General features: G+C 40.6%; 1 protein-coding gene and 1 pseudogene across 2 annotated transcripts in view; one reads left to right on the forward strand and one right to left on the reverse strand.

Annotated features, from left to right (window-relative positions):
• LNX1 (ligand of numb-protein X 1) overlaps positions 1-19,594 on the reverse strand; it is a 103,684-nt gene that overhangs the window by 63,793 nt on the left and 20,297 nt on the right. Inside the window, exon 1 of one of the 2 annotated variants that reach the window (XM_006922501.3) lies at positions 9,263-9,565. The exons of the other annotated variant lie outside the window; for it this stretch is intronic. Within the exon in view, the coding sequence (XP_006922563.1) occupies positions 9,263-9,354 (92 nt within the window). The 5' untranslated portion in view covers positions 9,355-9,565. Of the gene's footprint in view, positions 1-9,262; positions 9,566-19,594 lie in introns of those variants that run through there. 2 annotated transcript variants of the gene reach the window in all.
• On the forward strand, positions 15,445-15,563 carry LOC112471613 (annotated as a pseudogene).

Genomic DNA, 19,594 nt, shown 5'->3' on the forward strand with positions numbered 1-19,594 from the left:
AAATGTAATTCATCTACTTGTGGGTTGCCTAGTTTGGAAAATCACACTTATAAAACAAAACACTGAACAGAGGATAAGAACTTCTAAGAAGTGAGAAAAATCATGCTGGATTTTTTTTCAGGATATTAATTTACTTCTACCAGAAAAAGCAGCCAATCTGCTTCTGTAAAGTACTATTTTCATGAATAAAACTCCCCTTTACTAAATGTGAAAAAAATAAAGACTCTGAAGGAGGACAAAGTCACTGGATAACTCGGGTGCACACGCCTCTATCCAACCCCGTCAACCTCTCCAAGAAAGTGGGAGGAGATGTATGTATGTGCACAGAAACCAACCAAAAAGGAAGTAGATTCATCTCTCTGCTGCTTTCTTTATAATACTAAACAACAGAATGGGAAGTTAAAAAAAATAAATGAAATTGACCACATTTTCCCCACAACAACCTAAATTGTGTGGTTATTTTGTAATTGAAGAAACAATGTTTAAGTTATAGTGAACACTTTTTTTCTTAGTGTCTTTCACCCTCCCCTGTCTTATATTTGAGCCCTAGACACCTATTCCTGTCTAGTTGCCAACTGGACTTAAATTCTCTGAAGCAGGCCATAAGTGTCTGGGGGCTTTTTGTAGAGAATCAGCACCTCACAGATATTTAATCATTCTTTTGTGATGTTCAAAGGAATTATAATTCCCTGATGTGGTTGGGCTGCTGTCCTAAGTAGACCCCAAGGAGTTCAAGAGGTGGGTACTCAGAGAAAAGCCTCCAGTGGTCAGACACCACCCAATACCACATGCATACATTTTTCAGCGAAAAAATGTGCAGGGAGTGAAGAAAGGAAGTTGGCCTGTAGAGTAGTAAAGACAAAACATAAAAATAGCTAACATCAGTCAATCACGCCCATGTGCCAGGCATGGTACTGGGGCTACACAGGCACAATCTCATTTAGCCCTCACTAACTCTATAAGGCTGAGCGCAGGGAAGTGAAGGCAGCGGCCTGAAGACATACACCCAGTAAGTGACAAAGTCAGGTCTGTTTGGCTCTGGCATCCACGTTCATCATCATAATGCTACGTGATCTGCACATCTCTGATGACACCTCAGACCTACTTTTGATGGTGCCCAGGTGTTTTTCTATAAAAACTGCAGCGACTCCTTGGTGGGAAGGTTTTTGCAGATGCATTTACAACAAAATCCTTTTGATCCTCTTTGATCTATCATCAATTAGTTCATGAGGCCAAAAAGATTTTTGGCTGACCACTTTAAAGACATCTTTGGGACCACTTGTAGTCTGCTCTCTTATGCCTACTTCAGTGGAAAAGATAATTGTACGTGCTAGAAAGCTCTGTCTTCAGCATAATTTTAACTGGCCAGAGAAACTACCCAAATATTTTACCCAGAAAATTTTCATCTATAAAGCTATTTACATTTCTGGTTTAGAATCCTTCTCCATCTACCAACCTGGCCCTAGTGAATTCTTAAAGCCTGGAGTAACCTGCCACCCTAGCAATGCCATCCCCATGGTAACAACGGGAGATGCAGTAGAAAAAACCCTGATGCTAGAATCAGGATGCTTGTGCTTCAGGTTGGCTGGATCATCCAGGGGAGCTTCCTTAACCTCAATGAATCTTTGTTTTTTCATCAAGATGGAGATTCTCTGAAATCACTGTGAGGTTCAAATGAGGCCATTTATCATCACCACAGCTCTTTACAATGCACTTAACAATATTCCAGGCATCTCCTAAGTGCTTCATGTGTGTATTTAATTCTTACTCATGAAGTGGGAGCTATCATTAAGAGCTTTAAAGATGAGAAACTTGAAGCCCAGCTGAAATTAAGTAATTCATCTATCTAATGTTACACAGCTTGTAAATGATGCACCAGAATTTGAACTCAGATATGAATGACTTTTCAGAGGCCACATTTTAATCACTACAAGCTGAAGCTTGGAACTGCCCTGCCTCTCTGCTGTCATCCTTTATATATGAAGCCCTTGGAATTATGCAAATCCTTGGAATGACATACTCGAATGTAAAGCTTTATTAGTGTCAAATGGCTCCAGGTTGCATTTATACAAAAGTAGTCAAGGAAGTCCCATGATTACATTCTCTGGCATGCCCAGATGGTCAGATACTCTCAGAGAATATCAGTTCCTAATAGGTGATGTGTAGTCACATGCATCATTGTATCACGTCTATGCCACTGCCTAGCCCAAAGCCATTAATTTAAAAATTTAACAACTAGCTCCAGTTTTATTGTTTCCTGAGGACACGTTAAAATAATGAATGCATTATCATTGTTCCTCAAAAAAGAAAAAAGTCATGACTCGTTCATAGAGCTTGTTACTAGAAGGCTGAGTCATTTGGGTAAATTACTATGCCTCAGTTTCTTCTTCTATAAAATGGGAAGCCTAGGCTAGGTCCTCTCCATGGCTGCCTTCAGCTCGAAAAACTATGATTCTGCGCCAAACTCCACTAGCCAAATAACATGCTTCAGATGGGGAAGAGGGACAATGGTAGGAAAGAGAAAGAAAGTAGGAGCTGCAATGTCAAGGTAACAAGAAACTAAGTGGCTGAGGAACAACTCTGGGGAGGAAGGGTTGGAGACCGAGAGCCAAGAAAAAAGGGGGGCGTGATAGAGAAGGACCCGCTGGTGGAACGGGAGCTACATGGGTGACGTGGCCCCATCCACTGACAAATGGCTCAGGCATCTCCCCAGACTTCAACCCAAGATGCTAGTCACCTCTTTCTCAGCTCAGGTAAGTTACTTACCCACCTCTTTAGGGAGGGAGGGAGGAAGAAAGGAAGCTAGGGACTACATGGTTTCAGCAATGCTTCAGCCATTCCATTTTCTTGATCTCAGCCCATCCATGCTCTCCATGAATGAAGTTTAGTTATATCAAGTTTCATTAAATTGAAGATTCTGTCTATTATAGGATGTACCATTATTTTATAGATCACCAAGAAAGAAAAACACTACCCATTATCTTTGTATGGTGCCGTCAATTCTAAGATATGGCCTGCTTTCAGAGATACTAAAAAAGTATCTCAGAATTGATGAAATATGTTCTTATAACTACTGCTATTACTAGTAATAAAATCCATAATTTAAGGTTTTGCTATGACTAGGAACTATATCAAATACTTTTCATAATCCCACTCAATGTTACAGTAACCTGTGAGGTAGGTGTAATTATCCCCATTTATAGACAAGAGAAGTCCAGAAAGACTAAGTAACTTGCCCAAGGTTGCCCAGCTGGCAGAGACTGAATAGGAACCCGAGTCAGCCTGGCCGCAGAGCGTGTGCCTTTAATCACCAAGTCATCTCCTCTCCGAACTTCCAGTGGCTGGCCACTTGATTACAGTCCTCAGGATGACAAAGGGACTTATTCATTGCCTCTCCCTCTCTTACACTTCTGGGTAGAGCTGCTAAATGAAGAAAAAGGGTGGGGACAGAGCCACCAGTACTTAATGGCCCAAAGAGCTTCAGGAAGACTGTTCTAACTTTGGATATGCAAGAGTTAAACACAGAAGTGGGCGTAGAGGTGGGCCAGAGTTCCAGAACTGGTTCTATAGGGAGGTAAGTGAGAGTAAGAAATGGGGAGGGAGAGAACACACAGACACAGTTGGTACTTCACTGCTCATGCAGGAAGGGGGGTTACCGTAAGACTGATGACTATACCTCAAAGCATGCACAAGCCCTTCCAAGAACCTCCAAGAATCTGACCAGGGACCTAGCAAGTATTGATTCATGATTGAGTCTTTTTAACGAGAGGACTCCTCAAATTCTAAACATTTCCAATTTCACAGCCCTGGACCCTTACTGGCCCCTCCCTTAGTGTTTATGAAAGCAGGTCTGTTAAGAGTGGAGGAAGCAGGAAGAGAGTGGGGTCCATATGGGCCACACAAAGGAAGGGATGATGGTCAAAAAAAGGAAAAATGACTAAGAGAGAAGATGTCTGGTTCTTTGGCCCACAAGTTTTCATTGGCCAGCAGAAATGGGCCATTTCCTGCCCTATTCCTTCCAAGTCCAGTCCCACAGACTGGCTGTGGGAAGTTTCCTCTGTTTACTTTGAAGGAGCTGCATTCTAATGCCGGTAAGTCCTGGAGCCTGTTCCTCTGTGGTGGTCTCCGAAGTGATAATACCCATGAGAAACATGGGGAGACTATAATAGAAATCTTATATAACTTTTCTTATGCTTTAATAATATTTTGTTATGTTTCATAATGGTTATAATACAGTAATCATACACATGTGTATAATGTATAAATAGATAACTATACATATAACAGGCATATGGATGAACTTATTGATATAGGTCTGTGATCATAAAAAGGTTGGAGAATATTGCCTAGGAAGAAGTTATTTCCCTATTCTCTTTAAGTTCCCCTTCTAAAGCTTCTGGGTGATGAGGTCATCAAAAACACTCATCTGGGTTAAACTTGGTTAAATGTATGACACTACTCAATGTTTTGAACAATGTTTTGCTTCCTTTACATTTCCCTCACCTTGATAGTCAATTCAAATAACTACTTTTTTTTTTGCTTTTTTTTCAGCTACTAGCCTAGTATTTGGAGTTTGCCAAAGCTATATTCTTCAAAATTTACCTCAACAACTCCTTTGCATCAATAGAGTGTGGAGGGAGAGAGGAAGGGAGACAAGAGATATGGCAACCAATTCCAATGTGTAGACCTTATTTAGCTTATGATTCAAACATTTAAAATAAAAATTATGAGACAACAGGGAAAGTTTGAACTGACTGTATATTTGATATTAAGGAATTATGGTTACTCGTTTTGGGTATGACATTTGTTATGGTTATATTTCTTAAGAATCTTTATTCTTTAGAGATATATATTGAAACGTTTTCAGATGAAATATGATGCTTGAGATTTGCTTCAAAACAATGAGAAGATATAGATGAAATAAGATATCTATGAATTGTTAATTACTGAGGATGAATAATGGGGTGCATGAGGATTCATTATAATCTGTACTTTTGCATTGAGGTTTTCATTATAAAAAGTTACAATGGATACAATAAATCAGCCAAACATGAAACAATCAGTGAGACCCAATGTTACAGAAATCTCTATTTTGCCTTCTATCCACCTGACATAGTCATGTGAACCAAAGAAAGGCCAACACGATTTACTAAACTTTCGAGTGGTATCTTGAAACTCCTAGGTTTTGCATTATGGACCAGAAAGGAAACTGTTTGGGACTGAAGTTGCTTTGCTGCCAGTAAAAGAGAACTTGCTGATTCCCATGAAGAAAAAAATAAGGCCATTAAACAGGACCACTATGCTCTTTGAACATCAAAGAATCATTACAAAGCAACATTGTGATGAGTTAAGTGTAAATGAATCAGGAACATGCGGTTTCAATTTCCTTCCAAATACACACGTTTAAGGAAAAATGCCCTATTAAACATGTGCTGAACTGCAAGGCTTTGAAAGACATGAAGAGAATCACTGAACCCAAATGGGCCCTGGCTTTGGTCCCTGAGACGGGTCGTTGTTCTTCTCCATTGGAATACGATTTCTCTACCTCACCCTTTTCCTCTGTAAACTCTACCTCCTTCCTTCCAGGTCCTAATCCAAACTTGACTTCAAATCCTCGAAACATATGACAAAAAAAAAAAAAAAAAAACCCAAAAAATACCCACCCAAAAAACCATCTAGAGAGCAGGAACATTTTTTTTTCATTTCGATTTTGATGAAAGAAACAAATTCTTTGAGACTCAACTTGGAAAGCATTTACTGGCAAATCCATAGCGCTCACCCTGTTGGTTTAAACTTGGAAAGTATTGGGAGTAGTTAACAGTGGAAATGAAGTGAGGAGGAAATGGATGCAGAGATAATCCCACTGTACTTCTCTCACTCATCCCTCTCCCTCCTCATTCATGAAAGAAAGAATTCAGCTGCAATGATTTAGACGTGCCTTGTGTGGATTTATTTAGTACAAAGCTTTTAAAAGAGATGCTTCCCCAGGTTATGTGGTTCATGGCCCAACATCTGGCCAAGTCTGGCTGAAGTCAGCATGGAGAACAAGGAGTTACTAAGGCTAGTGCTGCTGAGAGACCTTGACCTAGGGAAGGAGAAATAGAGAAGTTGGACCAGGGCCGAAAGAGTGATATACAAAATGAAGGCAAGCAATCTTCTCACTTGAAGTCTGGAATGCCCAGCTGGGGTGTGTTGAGGCTCTCTTTGACCTGTGAGCCCCAAAGTGAATGCTCTTTCTGCATGAAGACAGTGCAGTTTGTTAGAGGTGTGTTTGGCAGGCTGGTTTGAGAAAGTTCTGCTTGGGAGGTGGGTATTTGGACTCTTGGATCTAAGACACTTGGTGGGTGTCCTGAGTCTCTGACTTCTGCACCTCACCCCACTTTCCAGGAAGGACACACACAGGCCTGCCTCCTAACTCCTATTGCTCTTGGCAGTTTATCCAGGAGACCTCGTCCATCCACAGCCCTAAATGATTCAAGTTGCGAAATCAGTCACTCATTTTAATTTTCAGAGCACAAAACTCTAGTGGGAATAAACCTTTCCTGCTTAGAACTACTATCTCTACCAGGGTCAGGGGCTAATAATTTTTCCCTCTGGATACTGGCATGAATACTGTTCATAGTGATTTCTCTTTCCATCCCTGATTCTGCCTAATTGCTCCCTAATTACTTCGAGATCCAGCTCAAATTCTCAACCTCTCTAGAAACTTTCCCTGTCTAATTTCATTGAGGTGGACAATCTCAAACTCTTCTCAACTTATTACCTACCCTTTCTTTTTTTTTTTAAAAGACTTGCCCCCTTAAGCCTTGGGTCATTGTTTATATTTCTTATGTGTATACATTTCCTCTCAATTAGACTGTTAACTTGGGCAAGTACCACGCCTAATTTCTTACTGCTGTGTTCTTTACAGCACCTGCCACAGTACTTGAAATATGTCATTAATTCACTGATTAGTTCATTAGATAATAGCTGCACAGGCTTCTCTCATAAAGCCTCTCCAACAGTTGGAAGCTTCCCGGAAAGTTCTGTCAAATTACTTTGAGGACAGTGTCCTGGCAAATTCCTGGCACCATGCTTCCTGGATTGCTTCGCATTTTGGATAGAATAGACTACTTATGTCCATTCGTTTATTCAATAGAAAAATTTCCTTGGATTCATGCACTTGAAGAAAAGTATGAAGAGCCTTCCTTTAATTAGACTGTAAAACTGAAAGTAACTCAATGGACAAGCTCCTTAGTGGCACCTGCAGTGGATTACATGGTGGCCCCCCAAAGATGTGCACCTGGAACCCGTGAATGTGACCTTATTTGGGAAAAGGGTCTTACAGATGCAATTAAGCTAAGGATCTCAAGATGTGATCATCCTGGATTATCCAGGTGAGCCTTAAGTCCAATGACAAGTGTCCTTATAAAAAGAGAAGACATGGAGTCGAAGAGGATGTAGAGGAGAAGGTGATGTGAAGATGGAGGGAGAGATTGGAGTTTTGCAGCCACAAACTGAGGAACACTTGGAACCACTAGAAACTGGAAAAGGCAAGAAAGAGATTCTCTCCTAGAGCCTTCACAGGGAGCATGACCCTGTTGACACCTTGATTTCAAGCTTCTGGCCTCCGGAATTGTGAGAGAATAAATTTCTGTTGGTTTCAAGCTTCTGGCCTCCAGAACTGTGAGAGAATAAATTTCTGTTGTTTTAGGTCACCAAATGTGTGGTAATTTGTTACAGTATCCCTAGGAAATGAATGAAGTAGTTAACAAGGATAGCATAAAGGGGAATGGGGGTGGGCAACAGGGGCTGGAAGATGGGATGCTTAGACACTAAATTTCTGAGACACCAACTTCAGTATTTGTTGAGAGAAGAATGGGACTTTTTTTTTTACAATCCAATTAGTTCTGCCATTTTATATTTTTCTAGAAAATTTTCCACAATGTCATTACCTCAGAGGTGCTCACTATACAGGCTTAAGCCAGGTACATTCTCTTCGAACCTTCTTATCTAAGGTGGACTGGGCTTACGTTCCAATAAGGGAGGACCAGATAATTCTGAAATGTAGAGTCCTCAAAATGAATGGCCTGCCTCCAAGGACCTAGGTCATTTGTTCTTTCTGCTCTCAAGCATTTATTGAGTATCTACTATGCTGGTCAAATTGGTTAATGTGGCTAATTACAAAAGAGTTCTTGGTTATCACCACACATTCATGGGGCTGGAGAGATACCTATCTAAATATGACCAGACCAGCTTTTCTAGTCTGGGCTCTAAGATCTCTTTTTAAGGTTCCTCTTTTTATTTGCCCACTGACTCTGATTTACACATAAGCCAACTCTTGCTATTTTTACCAGTCTGGTTAGTAAGGAGGAATATATTTTTGTAAATACTCCAAACACTGAGGCACACACAGCAGCACTTTTTATATGATTGCTAGAAGCTGTTCACATCCATCTGCAATCCTCTTTTAAAGCCTTCTAACAAAAGGAGCCAGAAAAATATCATTATAGAGAATGGGGACATGAGTCATTTCCTCTTATAAAATAGACTTAGGCCATGGAGGAAATGTCTTTATTTCTTAGAGCTACATTGTGAAGTATTTAGAGGTGGAATGTTATAATGACTGTAGTTTACTCCAAACCACTTTAGTAAAAAATAAAAAAATTAAGCAAAGATAGCAAACTGTTAATCATTAAATCTAGGTGATAGGAAATGGGTATTCACTGCATAGTTTTTCTGCTTCCTTATGTTTAAAAATTATCATAAATAAAAATGTATATTATATATTATATATAGGGCAATCATTCTCCTGTACTGATACCACATGTATTTTCAGGTATGGAGACCAACTGTCTCAAGAAGGGATATCTGTTTGCAATGAAAAATGCGCGTGAGAGACTGCAGATCTGTGCATGCAGGCTCTGTTCTTAGGTTCTATTTATGGAAGGAAGAGAAGACACATCTATTGAGAAAAAGCGGAGTACCAAAAAAAAAAAAAAAAAAAAAAGAAATAAATAAAGGGAAGAAAGAAAAAGGAAAAAAAAAAAAACAAAAAAACGCCTGTTGGGAAAGCACTGCATCAGTAAGATGGTGTTTTTTTGTGGAGTCACAGACAGCTAAGCTCTGCTTTAAACTGCTGGCAGGGTGTTTTGTCCAAGTGCATCAAGTGTATGTGGAATTTATTCCTCTAAACAGACATACCAGCCGGGGAACTGACTCAGGTCCCACCCGACATACCCAGCACACCAACCCAGGCAGGCACGGTTAGAGGGGGACTCACAGTTCTGAATACAGGAAGTGCAGGTTGCCCACATTGTCAATGTAGTTGGCAGGGCTGAGCCAAGGCAGGACCAGCAATAGAAGCGCCTTCATTTTCTAAGCAGGATGCTGCTTTCTTCTTGGCCACCTTCTCTGTCAGCTGCAGGGGCCCAGCCCAGCCCCTTTACACAAAACTTGCCATGTCCCCGCAGTCAGTAGATCATAAGGAATCTGACTCAGAGCCCTTCGATCGAGCCACGCTAATAAATAAATCATGGGCTTGTAAGAGGATTGCTCCCTCTGATTCTCAGATGGGGAGATAGGAGAACGGAGGGACCAACCATGGTTGGCAAGAGGGCTTAGGCTGAGAGCAAGCAGGCTGATGCCCCGGAAAGGGACCTGCCCCCTCCTGCAGGATGCCGACTGGTTCTTGAGAAGCAGCTGGTACATTTACATCACTGGCTGGGAGCAGATGGGCTGGAAGCTAAACTGAGTTGGAAGAGGGCATGAGCATGGCACATTCAGACCCCATGGTGTGAATGAGCAAATAACCAAAGCTGTCTTCCAGCTTGCTACAGGAAGACACTGTAAGAAATTAGCATCTTGGGAAAACAGCGTGGACATTTAAGCTCCAAGTGAGCCTTCAGATACTGTGACATAGGAGTGTGAAAAATGAGCCAACTGCATCTCTAAATGTGTATTTAGGATATACATTTAATATATTTTACGTTTCACTGTCTTGACTACACTGACAGATGTAAGGAAAGTGATGGCTTCCTCCCTGATTTTGAATACTGTGCCTATATAAGAATGGGCTGTGCCACTCTCTTTGAGAATAACAAAGAGCCTTGATAGACATAAAGTTCTGTCCAAACAATGTATAGGTTCCTGTTCTGTGAGGAAAAAAGGCACTCCATTTCTCTTTCTCCTGAGTAAGTGAATTAAGCTCTGACACTAGCTGTAGGACCCTGGGTGTTTCATTTAAGCTCCTGAGGCTCAGTCATTTCATCTTTGAAATGGAGTTAACAGTGCCTTATGTGCCTGGTCCAGCAGCATTTCATTCAGTTTTAAGATCTGTGATTCTAGGCTAATTTAACAATAGGACTTCTTGAATGCCTAAGCTCTGGAACGCCACAGAAGTCCCCAGAACTCCTCTCCTTCTACTCTATATTTAAGAAGATTAAAATCCATTTTTCCAACTCAAGACCTATATCTTAACAGAAATGCTCCAAGGGATAGTTCTATTAATAATGACCAAGCAATTACAGCAAATTACACTTGGTAGGAAGAAGACCAAAAGAAAAATCTTTTGAGAGATTCAAGATGGCATAGAAGGTAAAAGCTGTACACACCTCTTCCAGCAACCACACTGAAATTATAACAAAACTACAGAGCAACCAGTATGTGGAGTTACCAGAGGTCTAGCTGAACAGAAGCCCTATGACTAGGTCACTTCAAATAACAGGTCACCTCAGAACGGTAGGAGGGGCAGAGACGTAAAGCGCCCAGTCCCATAACTGCTAGTGGTGCTTGAGAATTGGGAGGGCTATCTTGGCTGCAGAGCCGTATCCCCAACCTGAGGAGTCAGGAGTCCCTGGCCACACACTGGGCTCCCCAGCTCAGAGTTCCAATGCCGGGAAGAGAAGTCCCCACAACCTTTGGCGGTGAAAAACAGTGGAGGATGTTGTTGAGAGATGGAGGGCTGTGGGGAACAGAGACCTTCCTCTTAAAGGGCCCGCGCCTGGCCTTACTTGCTGATGGATTCACTCGCTCTGAGCTCCAGCACCAGGACAGCTGCTCAAGAGGTGCCAGGGACATACGGGGAGGCACTGAGCTGATTGGCTTCATGAAGGGCGAGGGCTAGAGGCGTGGCTGGCTCCTGGACAGAGGTGTAGGCAGAAACCATTGTTCTTTTGTTGAGCCCTCCCTGCTCCTAGCCCGCGGACACAGGTGCCATCAACCTGGATAACACAGGTCGTTTGGCCCAGGGGATTACCTGAGGCTCTGCCTTTCCCAACCTGTGGGCCCATCCAAGCCTCTTCCAGTGATTTTATTCCATACAAATGGGCTATCTTGGACCCTGCTGCAAACTTTCGTAATATCTCTCCAAGGTTCACAAAACCCAAAGAAGCATCATCTGGCTTTGGCATGTCCTGTACCTCTTGCTGAGTAGCCCCAAACCCTGCACTAATGGCAGCCAGTCTCGGTTTCAGCTTGATCCCTTGATGCACCTATAAGCTCAATATGGGTGGCAGCCATGTGTGGATTGCTTGGCGACTCTTACCAGGTGGCCCCAGAGGGGCACAGGCTGTGGCTGAACTTGGCCTGCAGCTTGTCCCCTCTCAGATCTGTGCCAAGGGGCCCCACAGCACACCTACTATATAACGTCTCTCTACTAAGACTGAGACTTAGGAGCTTACCTAACATGTAGAAACAGACACAGGGAGGTAGCCAAAATGAAGAGACAAGGAAATATGTCTCACTCGAAAGAATAGAACAAAGCTTCAGAAAAAGAATTCATCAAAATGGCTATATGAAAGAAGAGAATAGAGATCAAGATATAATGGAATCAAGTAATCTAACAGATGCAGAGTTAAAAAACACTGGCTATAAAGATGCTCAATGATCTTTTGGAAACTGTAGATAAATTCAGTGAGAACTTCAACAAAGAGATAAAAAACATGAAAATAGAAATGGAAATTATAAAAGGGAACCAGTCTTAAATGAGGAATACAATATCTGAGATGAAGAGCATATTAGAGGGAATCAACAGAATGGAGGAAGTGGAGGATTGAATCACTGATATAGAGGATGGGATAACAAAGGATATCCAATCAAAATGACAACAAGAAAAAAAAAATCCAAAATAATGAAGATCGTATAAAGAGCCTAAGGAATAACATGAAATATAACAACGTTCGCATCATAGAAGTACCAGATGGAGGAGATCAAAAAGTTGAAAACCTATTTGAAGAAATAATGATGGAAAACTTCCCTAACCTGGTGAAGGAAATAGACATAGAACCCCAGGAAGCTGAGAGAGTCCCCCAAACCAGGAACCCAAAGAGGCCCACACCAAGACACATCTTAATTAAAATGCCAAAGGTTAAATGCAAAGAGAGAACCTTAAAAGCAGCAAGACAAAAGCAGTTAGTTACCTACAAGGGAGCACCCATAAGACTGGCAGCTGATTTCTCAAAAGAAACTTTGCAGGACAGAAGAGCTTGGCACAAAATATTCAATGTGATGAAAATCCAAGATCTACAACCAAGATTACTTTATCCAGCAAAGCTATCATTTAGAATTGCGATAAAGGGCTTCCCAGACAAAAATAAACTAAAGAAATTTATCAACACCAAGCCAGCATTACAAGAAATGTTGAGGGACGTCTTTAAGAGGAAAAATTATGTGGCAAAAATAAGAATAAAAAATGGTAATAACTACATATCTATTAAAAAGTGCTTCAAATGAAAAGGAATTAAGTGCTCCATTAATAGAGAGGGTGGCCGAATGGATGAAAAAACAAGACTCTTACATATGCTGCCCACAAGAGACTCACTTCAGAATAAAAGACACTCACAGACTAAAAGTAAAGGGATGGGAAAAGATATTGCATGATGACCTAGAGGGTAGTGTGCTGAGTGGAGTAAGTCAGATAGAGGAAGACAAATCCCATATGATTGCATGTATATGTGGAATCTAAAGAACAAAACAAACAAACAAACAAACAACAAACAAACAGAAAAAACTCATATATACAGAGAACATTTTGAGAGTTACCAGATGGGAGGGAGGTTGAGGGAACTGGTGAAAAAGGGGAAGGAAATTAAGAAATACAAACTGGTAGTTACTAATAGTCATGGAGATAGAAAGTATAGCATAAGAAATATAGCCAATAATATTTTAATAACTGTATATAGTATTAGGGGGCACTAGATTTATTGGGGTGATCACTTTGCGAGTTATATAGATGTCTAATCACTATGTTGTATACCTGAAACTAATATAACATTGTGTGCCAACTATAAATGAAAAATGATTATAAAAAAATTAAGAGAATTGAGAGAAAAAATAGAGAGATGGGTAATTATAAATAAAGTATAGCAAAATGTTAATGGACAATCTAGGTTATGGATATATGGGTGTTCACTGTAAATTTATTTTAACTGTTCTGTGTTTTTGAAATATTTCATAAGAAAGTGTTCGAAAAAAGTATTTAAAAAAGTATTTAACATAAGATCTTAAATTCTCATAGATTTCAGGCAAATAAAGAGGTAGCCTCTGATACAAACATATCAACTTTATGATATATGATAGGCTACAGCAATAATATTATATTCACAAGTGAAATATAAGTTCCTCTTCTGAGTCTGTGTACACATGCACACAGACACACATATATTACATATAAATATATATAAATATGTATATATGGTCATAAAACAACATAATACAAGCAAAATAAAATTACAGGTTCTATTACAAACTTAAAAAAAAGAAGAAAGAAAAATCTATGGGATAAGGTCAACTGCAATAAACCATGTAGTAAGTAGGAATTTAGGATCAGAGGTTTGCATTTACCTGAGGCAGGTCTAAAAGTATCTAAATATAGTAGACTCTTAGAACGTGCACACTTGCTTTCTACAGTTTAGATCCAAGATAAACAACCTTGATAAAACATGACATGTATTAATTAATTTTGTTGAGGTCCTAATTTAAATTCTATTTCCTTTACATCAGGTATGCAAGAATGAGTTAGAGCTGGTAGAGAACAGTAAAAAGGAAGTTAGATTTTGTATGTAGATGCTCCAGCTTGAGTTCAAACCCGAACTCTGCCACATACTAGCCGTGTGACACTGAGCATGCTGTTTAACTTCTCAGAACTTCCATATCCTTCTCTGTAAAAGAAAGACAATAATAATGAGGCTTGATTCATAGTGTTGTCATGAGGTGGAATGAGATAATGCCTATAAAGAACAAAGGGCTCAATGAGTGTTAGCTATTGTATAAATATTGTTATTAATAATTACTAATAATAGTGAACAAGTCTAGCTGGCAGCTTAGCACCTGTCTCTAAGAGGCTTTATTATTCTCTTCTTGTCCTTTCTTTCCTCCTGCACTACTAGAGATATAATATGTTACAGTCTTTTCTGAATATGGAGTTTCAGAGTCCCAGGACATGCTCAGCTGTATAGATCACAACTCATAAGCGGCACGATGTATAATGAAGGCTCTGGGCTTCAGAGTGTACTGGATTGTATTTCTGATAAGCTTGGACATATCAGATTGCTTCTCCAACACTCTAAAAAAAGAATGCTTCTCCTTTCTCCTCTTTGCATTTCAAGAGGATAAATTTTATTCATGGATATGAATGTAATATAAAAATGAAGGTATTATCTTTTGTTGTTGCTTATGTCACTATTGTAAAAACTGCTGGTTGCCTCCAATATCTAATCTTCTCTCCCTTTTAACAGAACCCATGTTTTGTTCATGGTGGTAATGCATTTAGCCTCTCTCACAGATAGGTAGCCATGTAATACAATACTGGCCAATGAGGTACAAGCAAAAATTACTGAGTCAGGCATTTCGGAAAGCTCTTTAAGAGATAGAGTCTCAGTTTGTATGTTGTATTTTGCCATTCCTTCCTTGTTCTTCCTACCTGATTCTTTCTGCCTGGAACTTGGATGTGATGTAATGCTGGTGTCTGAGCAGCCATTTTGAGACCATGAGGTGACAAATTTGAGAATAAAAGCCAATATTAGAAGCAGAAGGAGCCTGAGTTCCTAATGGCATCATGGCAACTTCACACTAGTCATAGACTTCCTACCCCCAGACTGTATTAAATGAGAAAAAGAAGACTTTTACATAGTTAAACCAACATAACCTGAATTTTCTATTACCTTCCATCAGATGTAATCCTAACTAATATAATCCCTTGGGAATAAAATCTCACTTTCAAATGGTTATGGATTTCTCTATAGCTTTCTTACCAGTAAACAGTCCTAACCGTAACCCTTGGCCCTACCCAAGTGCCATTTATCCTTTAAATGTCATCTCAGATGTCACCTATTACTTCCTGTTTTCTTGTCTCTTTTCATTAAACATTGAACTCCTTGAAAGGAGATCTACTGATTATTAAAGAGTCAATTTTTTGGACCAACTTTCTTAATTAGAGACAAGTTAGCAAAACAGGACTTCAAACCTGTCTACAGCCATGCCACCCGGAACGTGCCCGATCCTGTCTGATCTTGGAAGCTAAGCAGGGTTGGGCCTGGTTAGTACTTGGATGGGAGACCACCTAGGAATACCAAGTGCTGTAGGTGTTAAAAAAAAAAAAAACTTTACAAGAACCATGGCAAGGGTTAAGCATTTATACAGATGGATAATAAATGACCATGAAGAAAGGAAAAAGGTAAGAAAGATTTCTGGGAATGAGTGCCAGGAGAATGTTGTTTCTTTAAAAACTGCTTGGAGCATGATCTGATGGAAATTCAATGGTTCTTTCAAAAAGTAATGCAGAAAAATTGCCTCATTTCTTCCATGCACAGAAGAGCTAAAAGAGTGGCTCTCACCTAGCTAGGGCCAGGAAAATGTTGGGTTCCGGGTTGGAAAGTCACATGAAGGAAATAAGTCAAAGTTATAGTGGAGATGTTGAGCCAGACTGCAATGACCAACAAGACTTGCAACCTACCCACCTTTCCTAGGGGAACACTCCCGTAGACCTTTACTTCGGCAGTAAAATCTTCCCTGCACTGTAGACAGCTAGCTGAGCCTGTGTCGTACTAATCACACTATAGCAAAGGACCTCTGATAGAAGTAAAGGTCAACAGAGGTTCTCAGGATACTGGGTACAAAGTTAATCAAGAAAATAACCCCAGAGAGTCTTCAGGCAGGCGTGCCAACTACATTGCATTTTCATTCGGGGCTGATTTCAAAACATTGAACAATAATCTCTTTATTCATGCTGGTAAATACTTAAGAAGGGTCAACTTTATTATCTCCCATTTTTATTATCTTCCACAAGAGAGAAACTGTGTTAAGGACAAAGTGACTTATCCTATGAAATAGTTCAATGTGTGTGTGTTTTCAATTTCTCTCTTTTATCTTTAGAAAGTAATTTCACCAGAGGCAGAAATCACGGCTTGTATAGATTTTTCTTTGATTTAGGGCCTGGCCTATCATGGATCCTTGATAACTATTACATATGCAGATGATGATATTACACCACAAAGATGTAATCTTGAGCCTAAGATTAACTCCCACTCAGGATCAAGAGTGAAAGCTTCACCTCCACACACTGTCTGATGGTCTGGGTCAAGAGAGACACACTGAATTGATCCTCTGCAGTGCCCTGGCTATGTCTACTGAGAATGTCCTTTGGTGTGGAAGGCTGCTGTTCTGCTCAGCAGGCCCATCACCCTCGTGGGAATTCTTTGCAGTAGACCCATGTTATGGCAGTCTGCAAGCATCTAAGAGGGCAGAAGTCCATGGAATTAGCCAGAAGATTCCAAAAATTTCGCTCACATACTCAGATTTACTCCCATAGAAAAGCTCTCTAGTCTGAAGTCAGAAACAGTTGTCCAAGCAGTTGCTGGACCTGCCAGTCATGCATACCCACAGTTGGTCCTAAATATTTTACTTAAGGATTTACATTCAATGCAGGATCTGAAGTAATTAGATAACAATGTTTATAAATGACACAAATTCTGGAGAAAACAGGCAGCATTTATTTACAGATGAGATGCTGCTTGCCTGCATCCCTGACTCAAGTGCACTGTTATTATTAGCATGGTCTCACGGACAGGCTGTGAACTGAGACCTTGGCTCTCTACCACATGCTCTTTTCTAGAGGGACAATGGAAACAGTCTAAATGTGATTATTTATGTAAAAGCTTTGTATTCAGGGAGCCAATTGAAATAAATTCCCATTTTGTAGGTGGAGAAATCGAAATATGGACTTCCCCATAGAGCTTGGACTGTGAACTCCCCTGGACCCAGTGGAAGGGAGTGTGTGGATCCATTTCAGTCACATGGCGGTTTTCAACTAGAATTAAAGCTAAGTTCTCCATACTAGGTAGACTCTCAGACTGACGAGTTTGTATTCCTAACTGTGCCATAAACCAAAGAAATTTTTTAACTCATTACATTTTAAATACTGAAATCAAGATGCATAATTTATAAACAAAGCTATCTTCTAGCACAAACATATGACAGCACTCCCCTACAAGCAGCCACCAATCTGAGGTCTCGTATAGAAATGTAAGAAAAACACTCGCCACCTTGTAACCTCTTAATTTTTCCAGTTCGAGGGATTCCAGAAGTAGTAACTACTTAATCTTAATATCACTTTTAAGGGGAGGAAGAGGTGGCCTATTGGCCTTGCCACAGGCCCAAGGCCCAAAAGGGATCTAGAGTCAGGTTCTGGATTAGCTCCAAATTCTTAATCCTTGTCAATGAAGTGCCAGGGGGGCTGGAAGGAAAGGAAGTATATATTAAGCATTTGATGACTAACATATATAACATATTTTTGGAAATGTTGGTTTCAACCTACTTAGGAAGCTGAAGTGTGGTGAGGATCAAGAGCGAGTGTTGAGGCCCCACACCTCCTTTACATGGGAGTTCCTCCCGCCACAGAGAGCTGCTGATGGGCGCCTGTGAAGGACTCTGAGGCCACAACTCAGAGAGGTAATTTCAGTTAGTTTTGGGTTCTTTCTTCACTGTTGTTTTTCAAATGTGCATATCATTATCACCTGAGTGTTCATTAAGCCTTTATCCCAGGCTTCCTTGAGGTATGTGGGTCATACAGCCTGCGTGGGTGGCTGAATGAAATTCCCACTCTGAACAGTTCAGGTGCTTGTGTCATCTCTCTTCTGGAGCCCATATAGGTACCCAATAGCCCCTTCTCAGGCCTCCCCCCTGCCCCACTTCTGTTCTGGCCTTGCTCTCAGATGTATCTTGCTCTCAGATGTATATGCCACATTATTCCTATTTTTAGTAATATTTTTAGGCCTAAATCAGTTCTGGAGGGAATGAGGAGGAACTGCTGGGTTTTCACTTTCTCTTCAGAGAGGACAACCATTTCTTTCTTTCTCTCTCTTTCCTCTCTTACCCTTCCCCTGAAAAATTCCTATGGTGGGCAGAATAAGCACTCCCAATAAGACGCCTACCTCCTAATCCTCAGAACCTGAGAATATATTACCTTACACGGCAAAAGGGACTTTGCAGACATGACTAAATTGAGAATCTTGAGATGAAGAATGATCCTGGATTATTCAGGAGGATTCATTGAGTAGATACCAATGTAATCACAAGTTTACTTATAATTGGGAAGCAGGAGGGTCAGAGCCACAGAGGAGATGCAATGATGGAAGCAGAGGTCAGAGAGAGAGAGAGAAAGAATGGAAGATTCTATACTGCTGACTTTGAAGATGGAGAAAGGGGATACAAGCCAAGGAAGGTGGATGGTTTCTAGAAGCTTGAAAAGACAAGAAAAGCAATTCTCTTCTAGAGCCAAAAGGAACTAGCCCTTTCAACACCTTGATATTAGTACCTTGAGACCCATGTTAGACTTCTACTCCTCATAATGATGATATAACACATTTAAGCCATTAAGTTTGTGATCGCTTGTTATAACAGCAAATGGAAATTAATAGAGCTCCCAAATACAAATGTAGAGATTGTAACAACCCAGGAACATGGAAATGTGATGTGTGGAGGGAGCTATCAGGGCCTTTTCTCCTCATGTTCCTCAGCTCCCCTAACCGTAATGCCTCAGTCTTAGCCCTGGCTCTGCACCAGCAGCTGCAACACCTACCTCACTTCTGACCCCAAAACTACTTCTCTCCAGACAATACTTCTGCGTCCTGGGTAAAATTTTCATCAAAAGTCACAAAAGGCTTCTGATCAAGATGGTGAAGTAGTTAAACACTGCTTGCTTCCACGCATGACCACATCAAAACTACAGAACAACTACTAAACTACAAAACAACCATCATTGAGAATTACCCAAAGTCGAGTTGAACAAAAGTCCTACAACTGAAAATATACAGGAGAAGCCACCTCAAGACTGGTAGGAAGGGCATAAATGCGAAACAGGCTGGTCACCACACCTGCGGGTGGTGGTTAAAAATCGAGAGGGATAGCTTGGCTGCAGAGGTTCCCTCTGGAAGAGCAAGGGGTCCCACCTCTACACCAGGCTCCCCAAATCAGGGTTCCAGATCTGAGAAGAGAAGTCTCCACAAGTTACAGCTGTGAAAAACAGCAGAGATTGTGGCTGAGTGAGAAGGATACAAGCCAAGGAAGGCGGATGGTTTCTAGAAGCTGACAGACTCATTTGCTCTGATCTCCAGTGCTG

The sequence above is a fragment of the Pteropus alecto genome, unplaced genomic scaffold (assembly GCF_000325575.1).
Source record: "Pteropus alecto unplaced genomic scaffold, ASM32557v1 scaffold57, whole genome shotgun sequence".
Classification (NCBI taxonomy): Eukaryota; Metazoa; Chordata; class Mammalia; order Chiroptera; family Pteropodidae; genus Pteropus; species Pteropus alecto.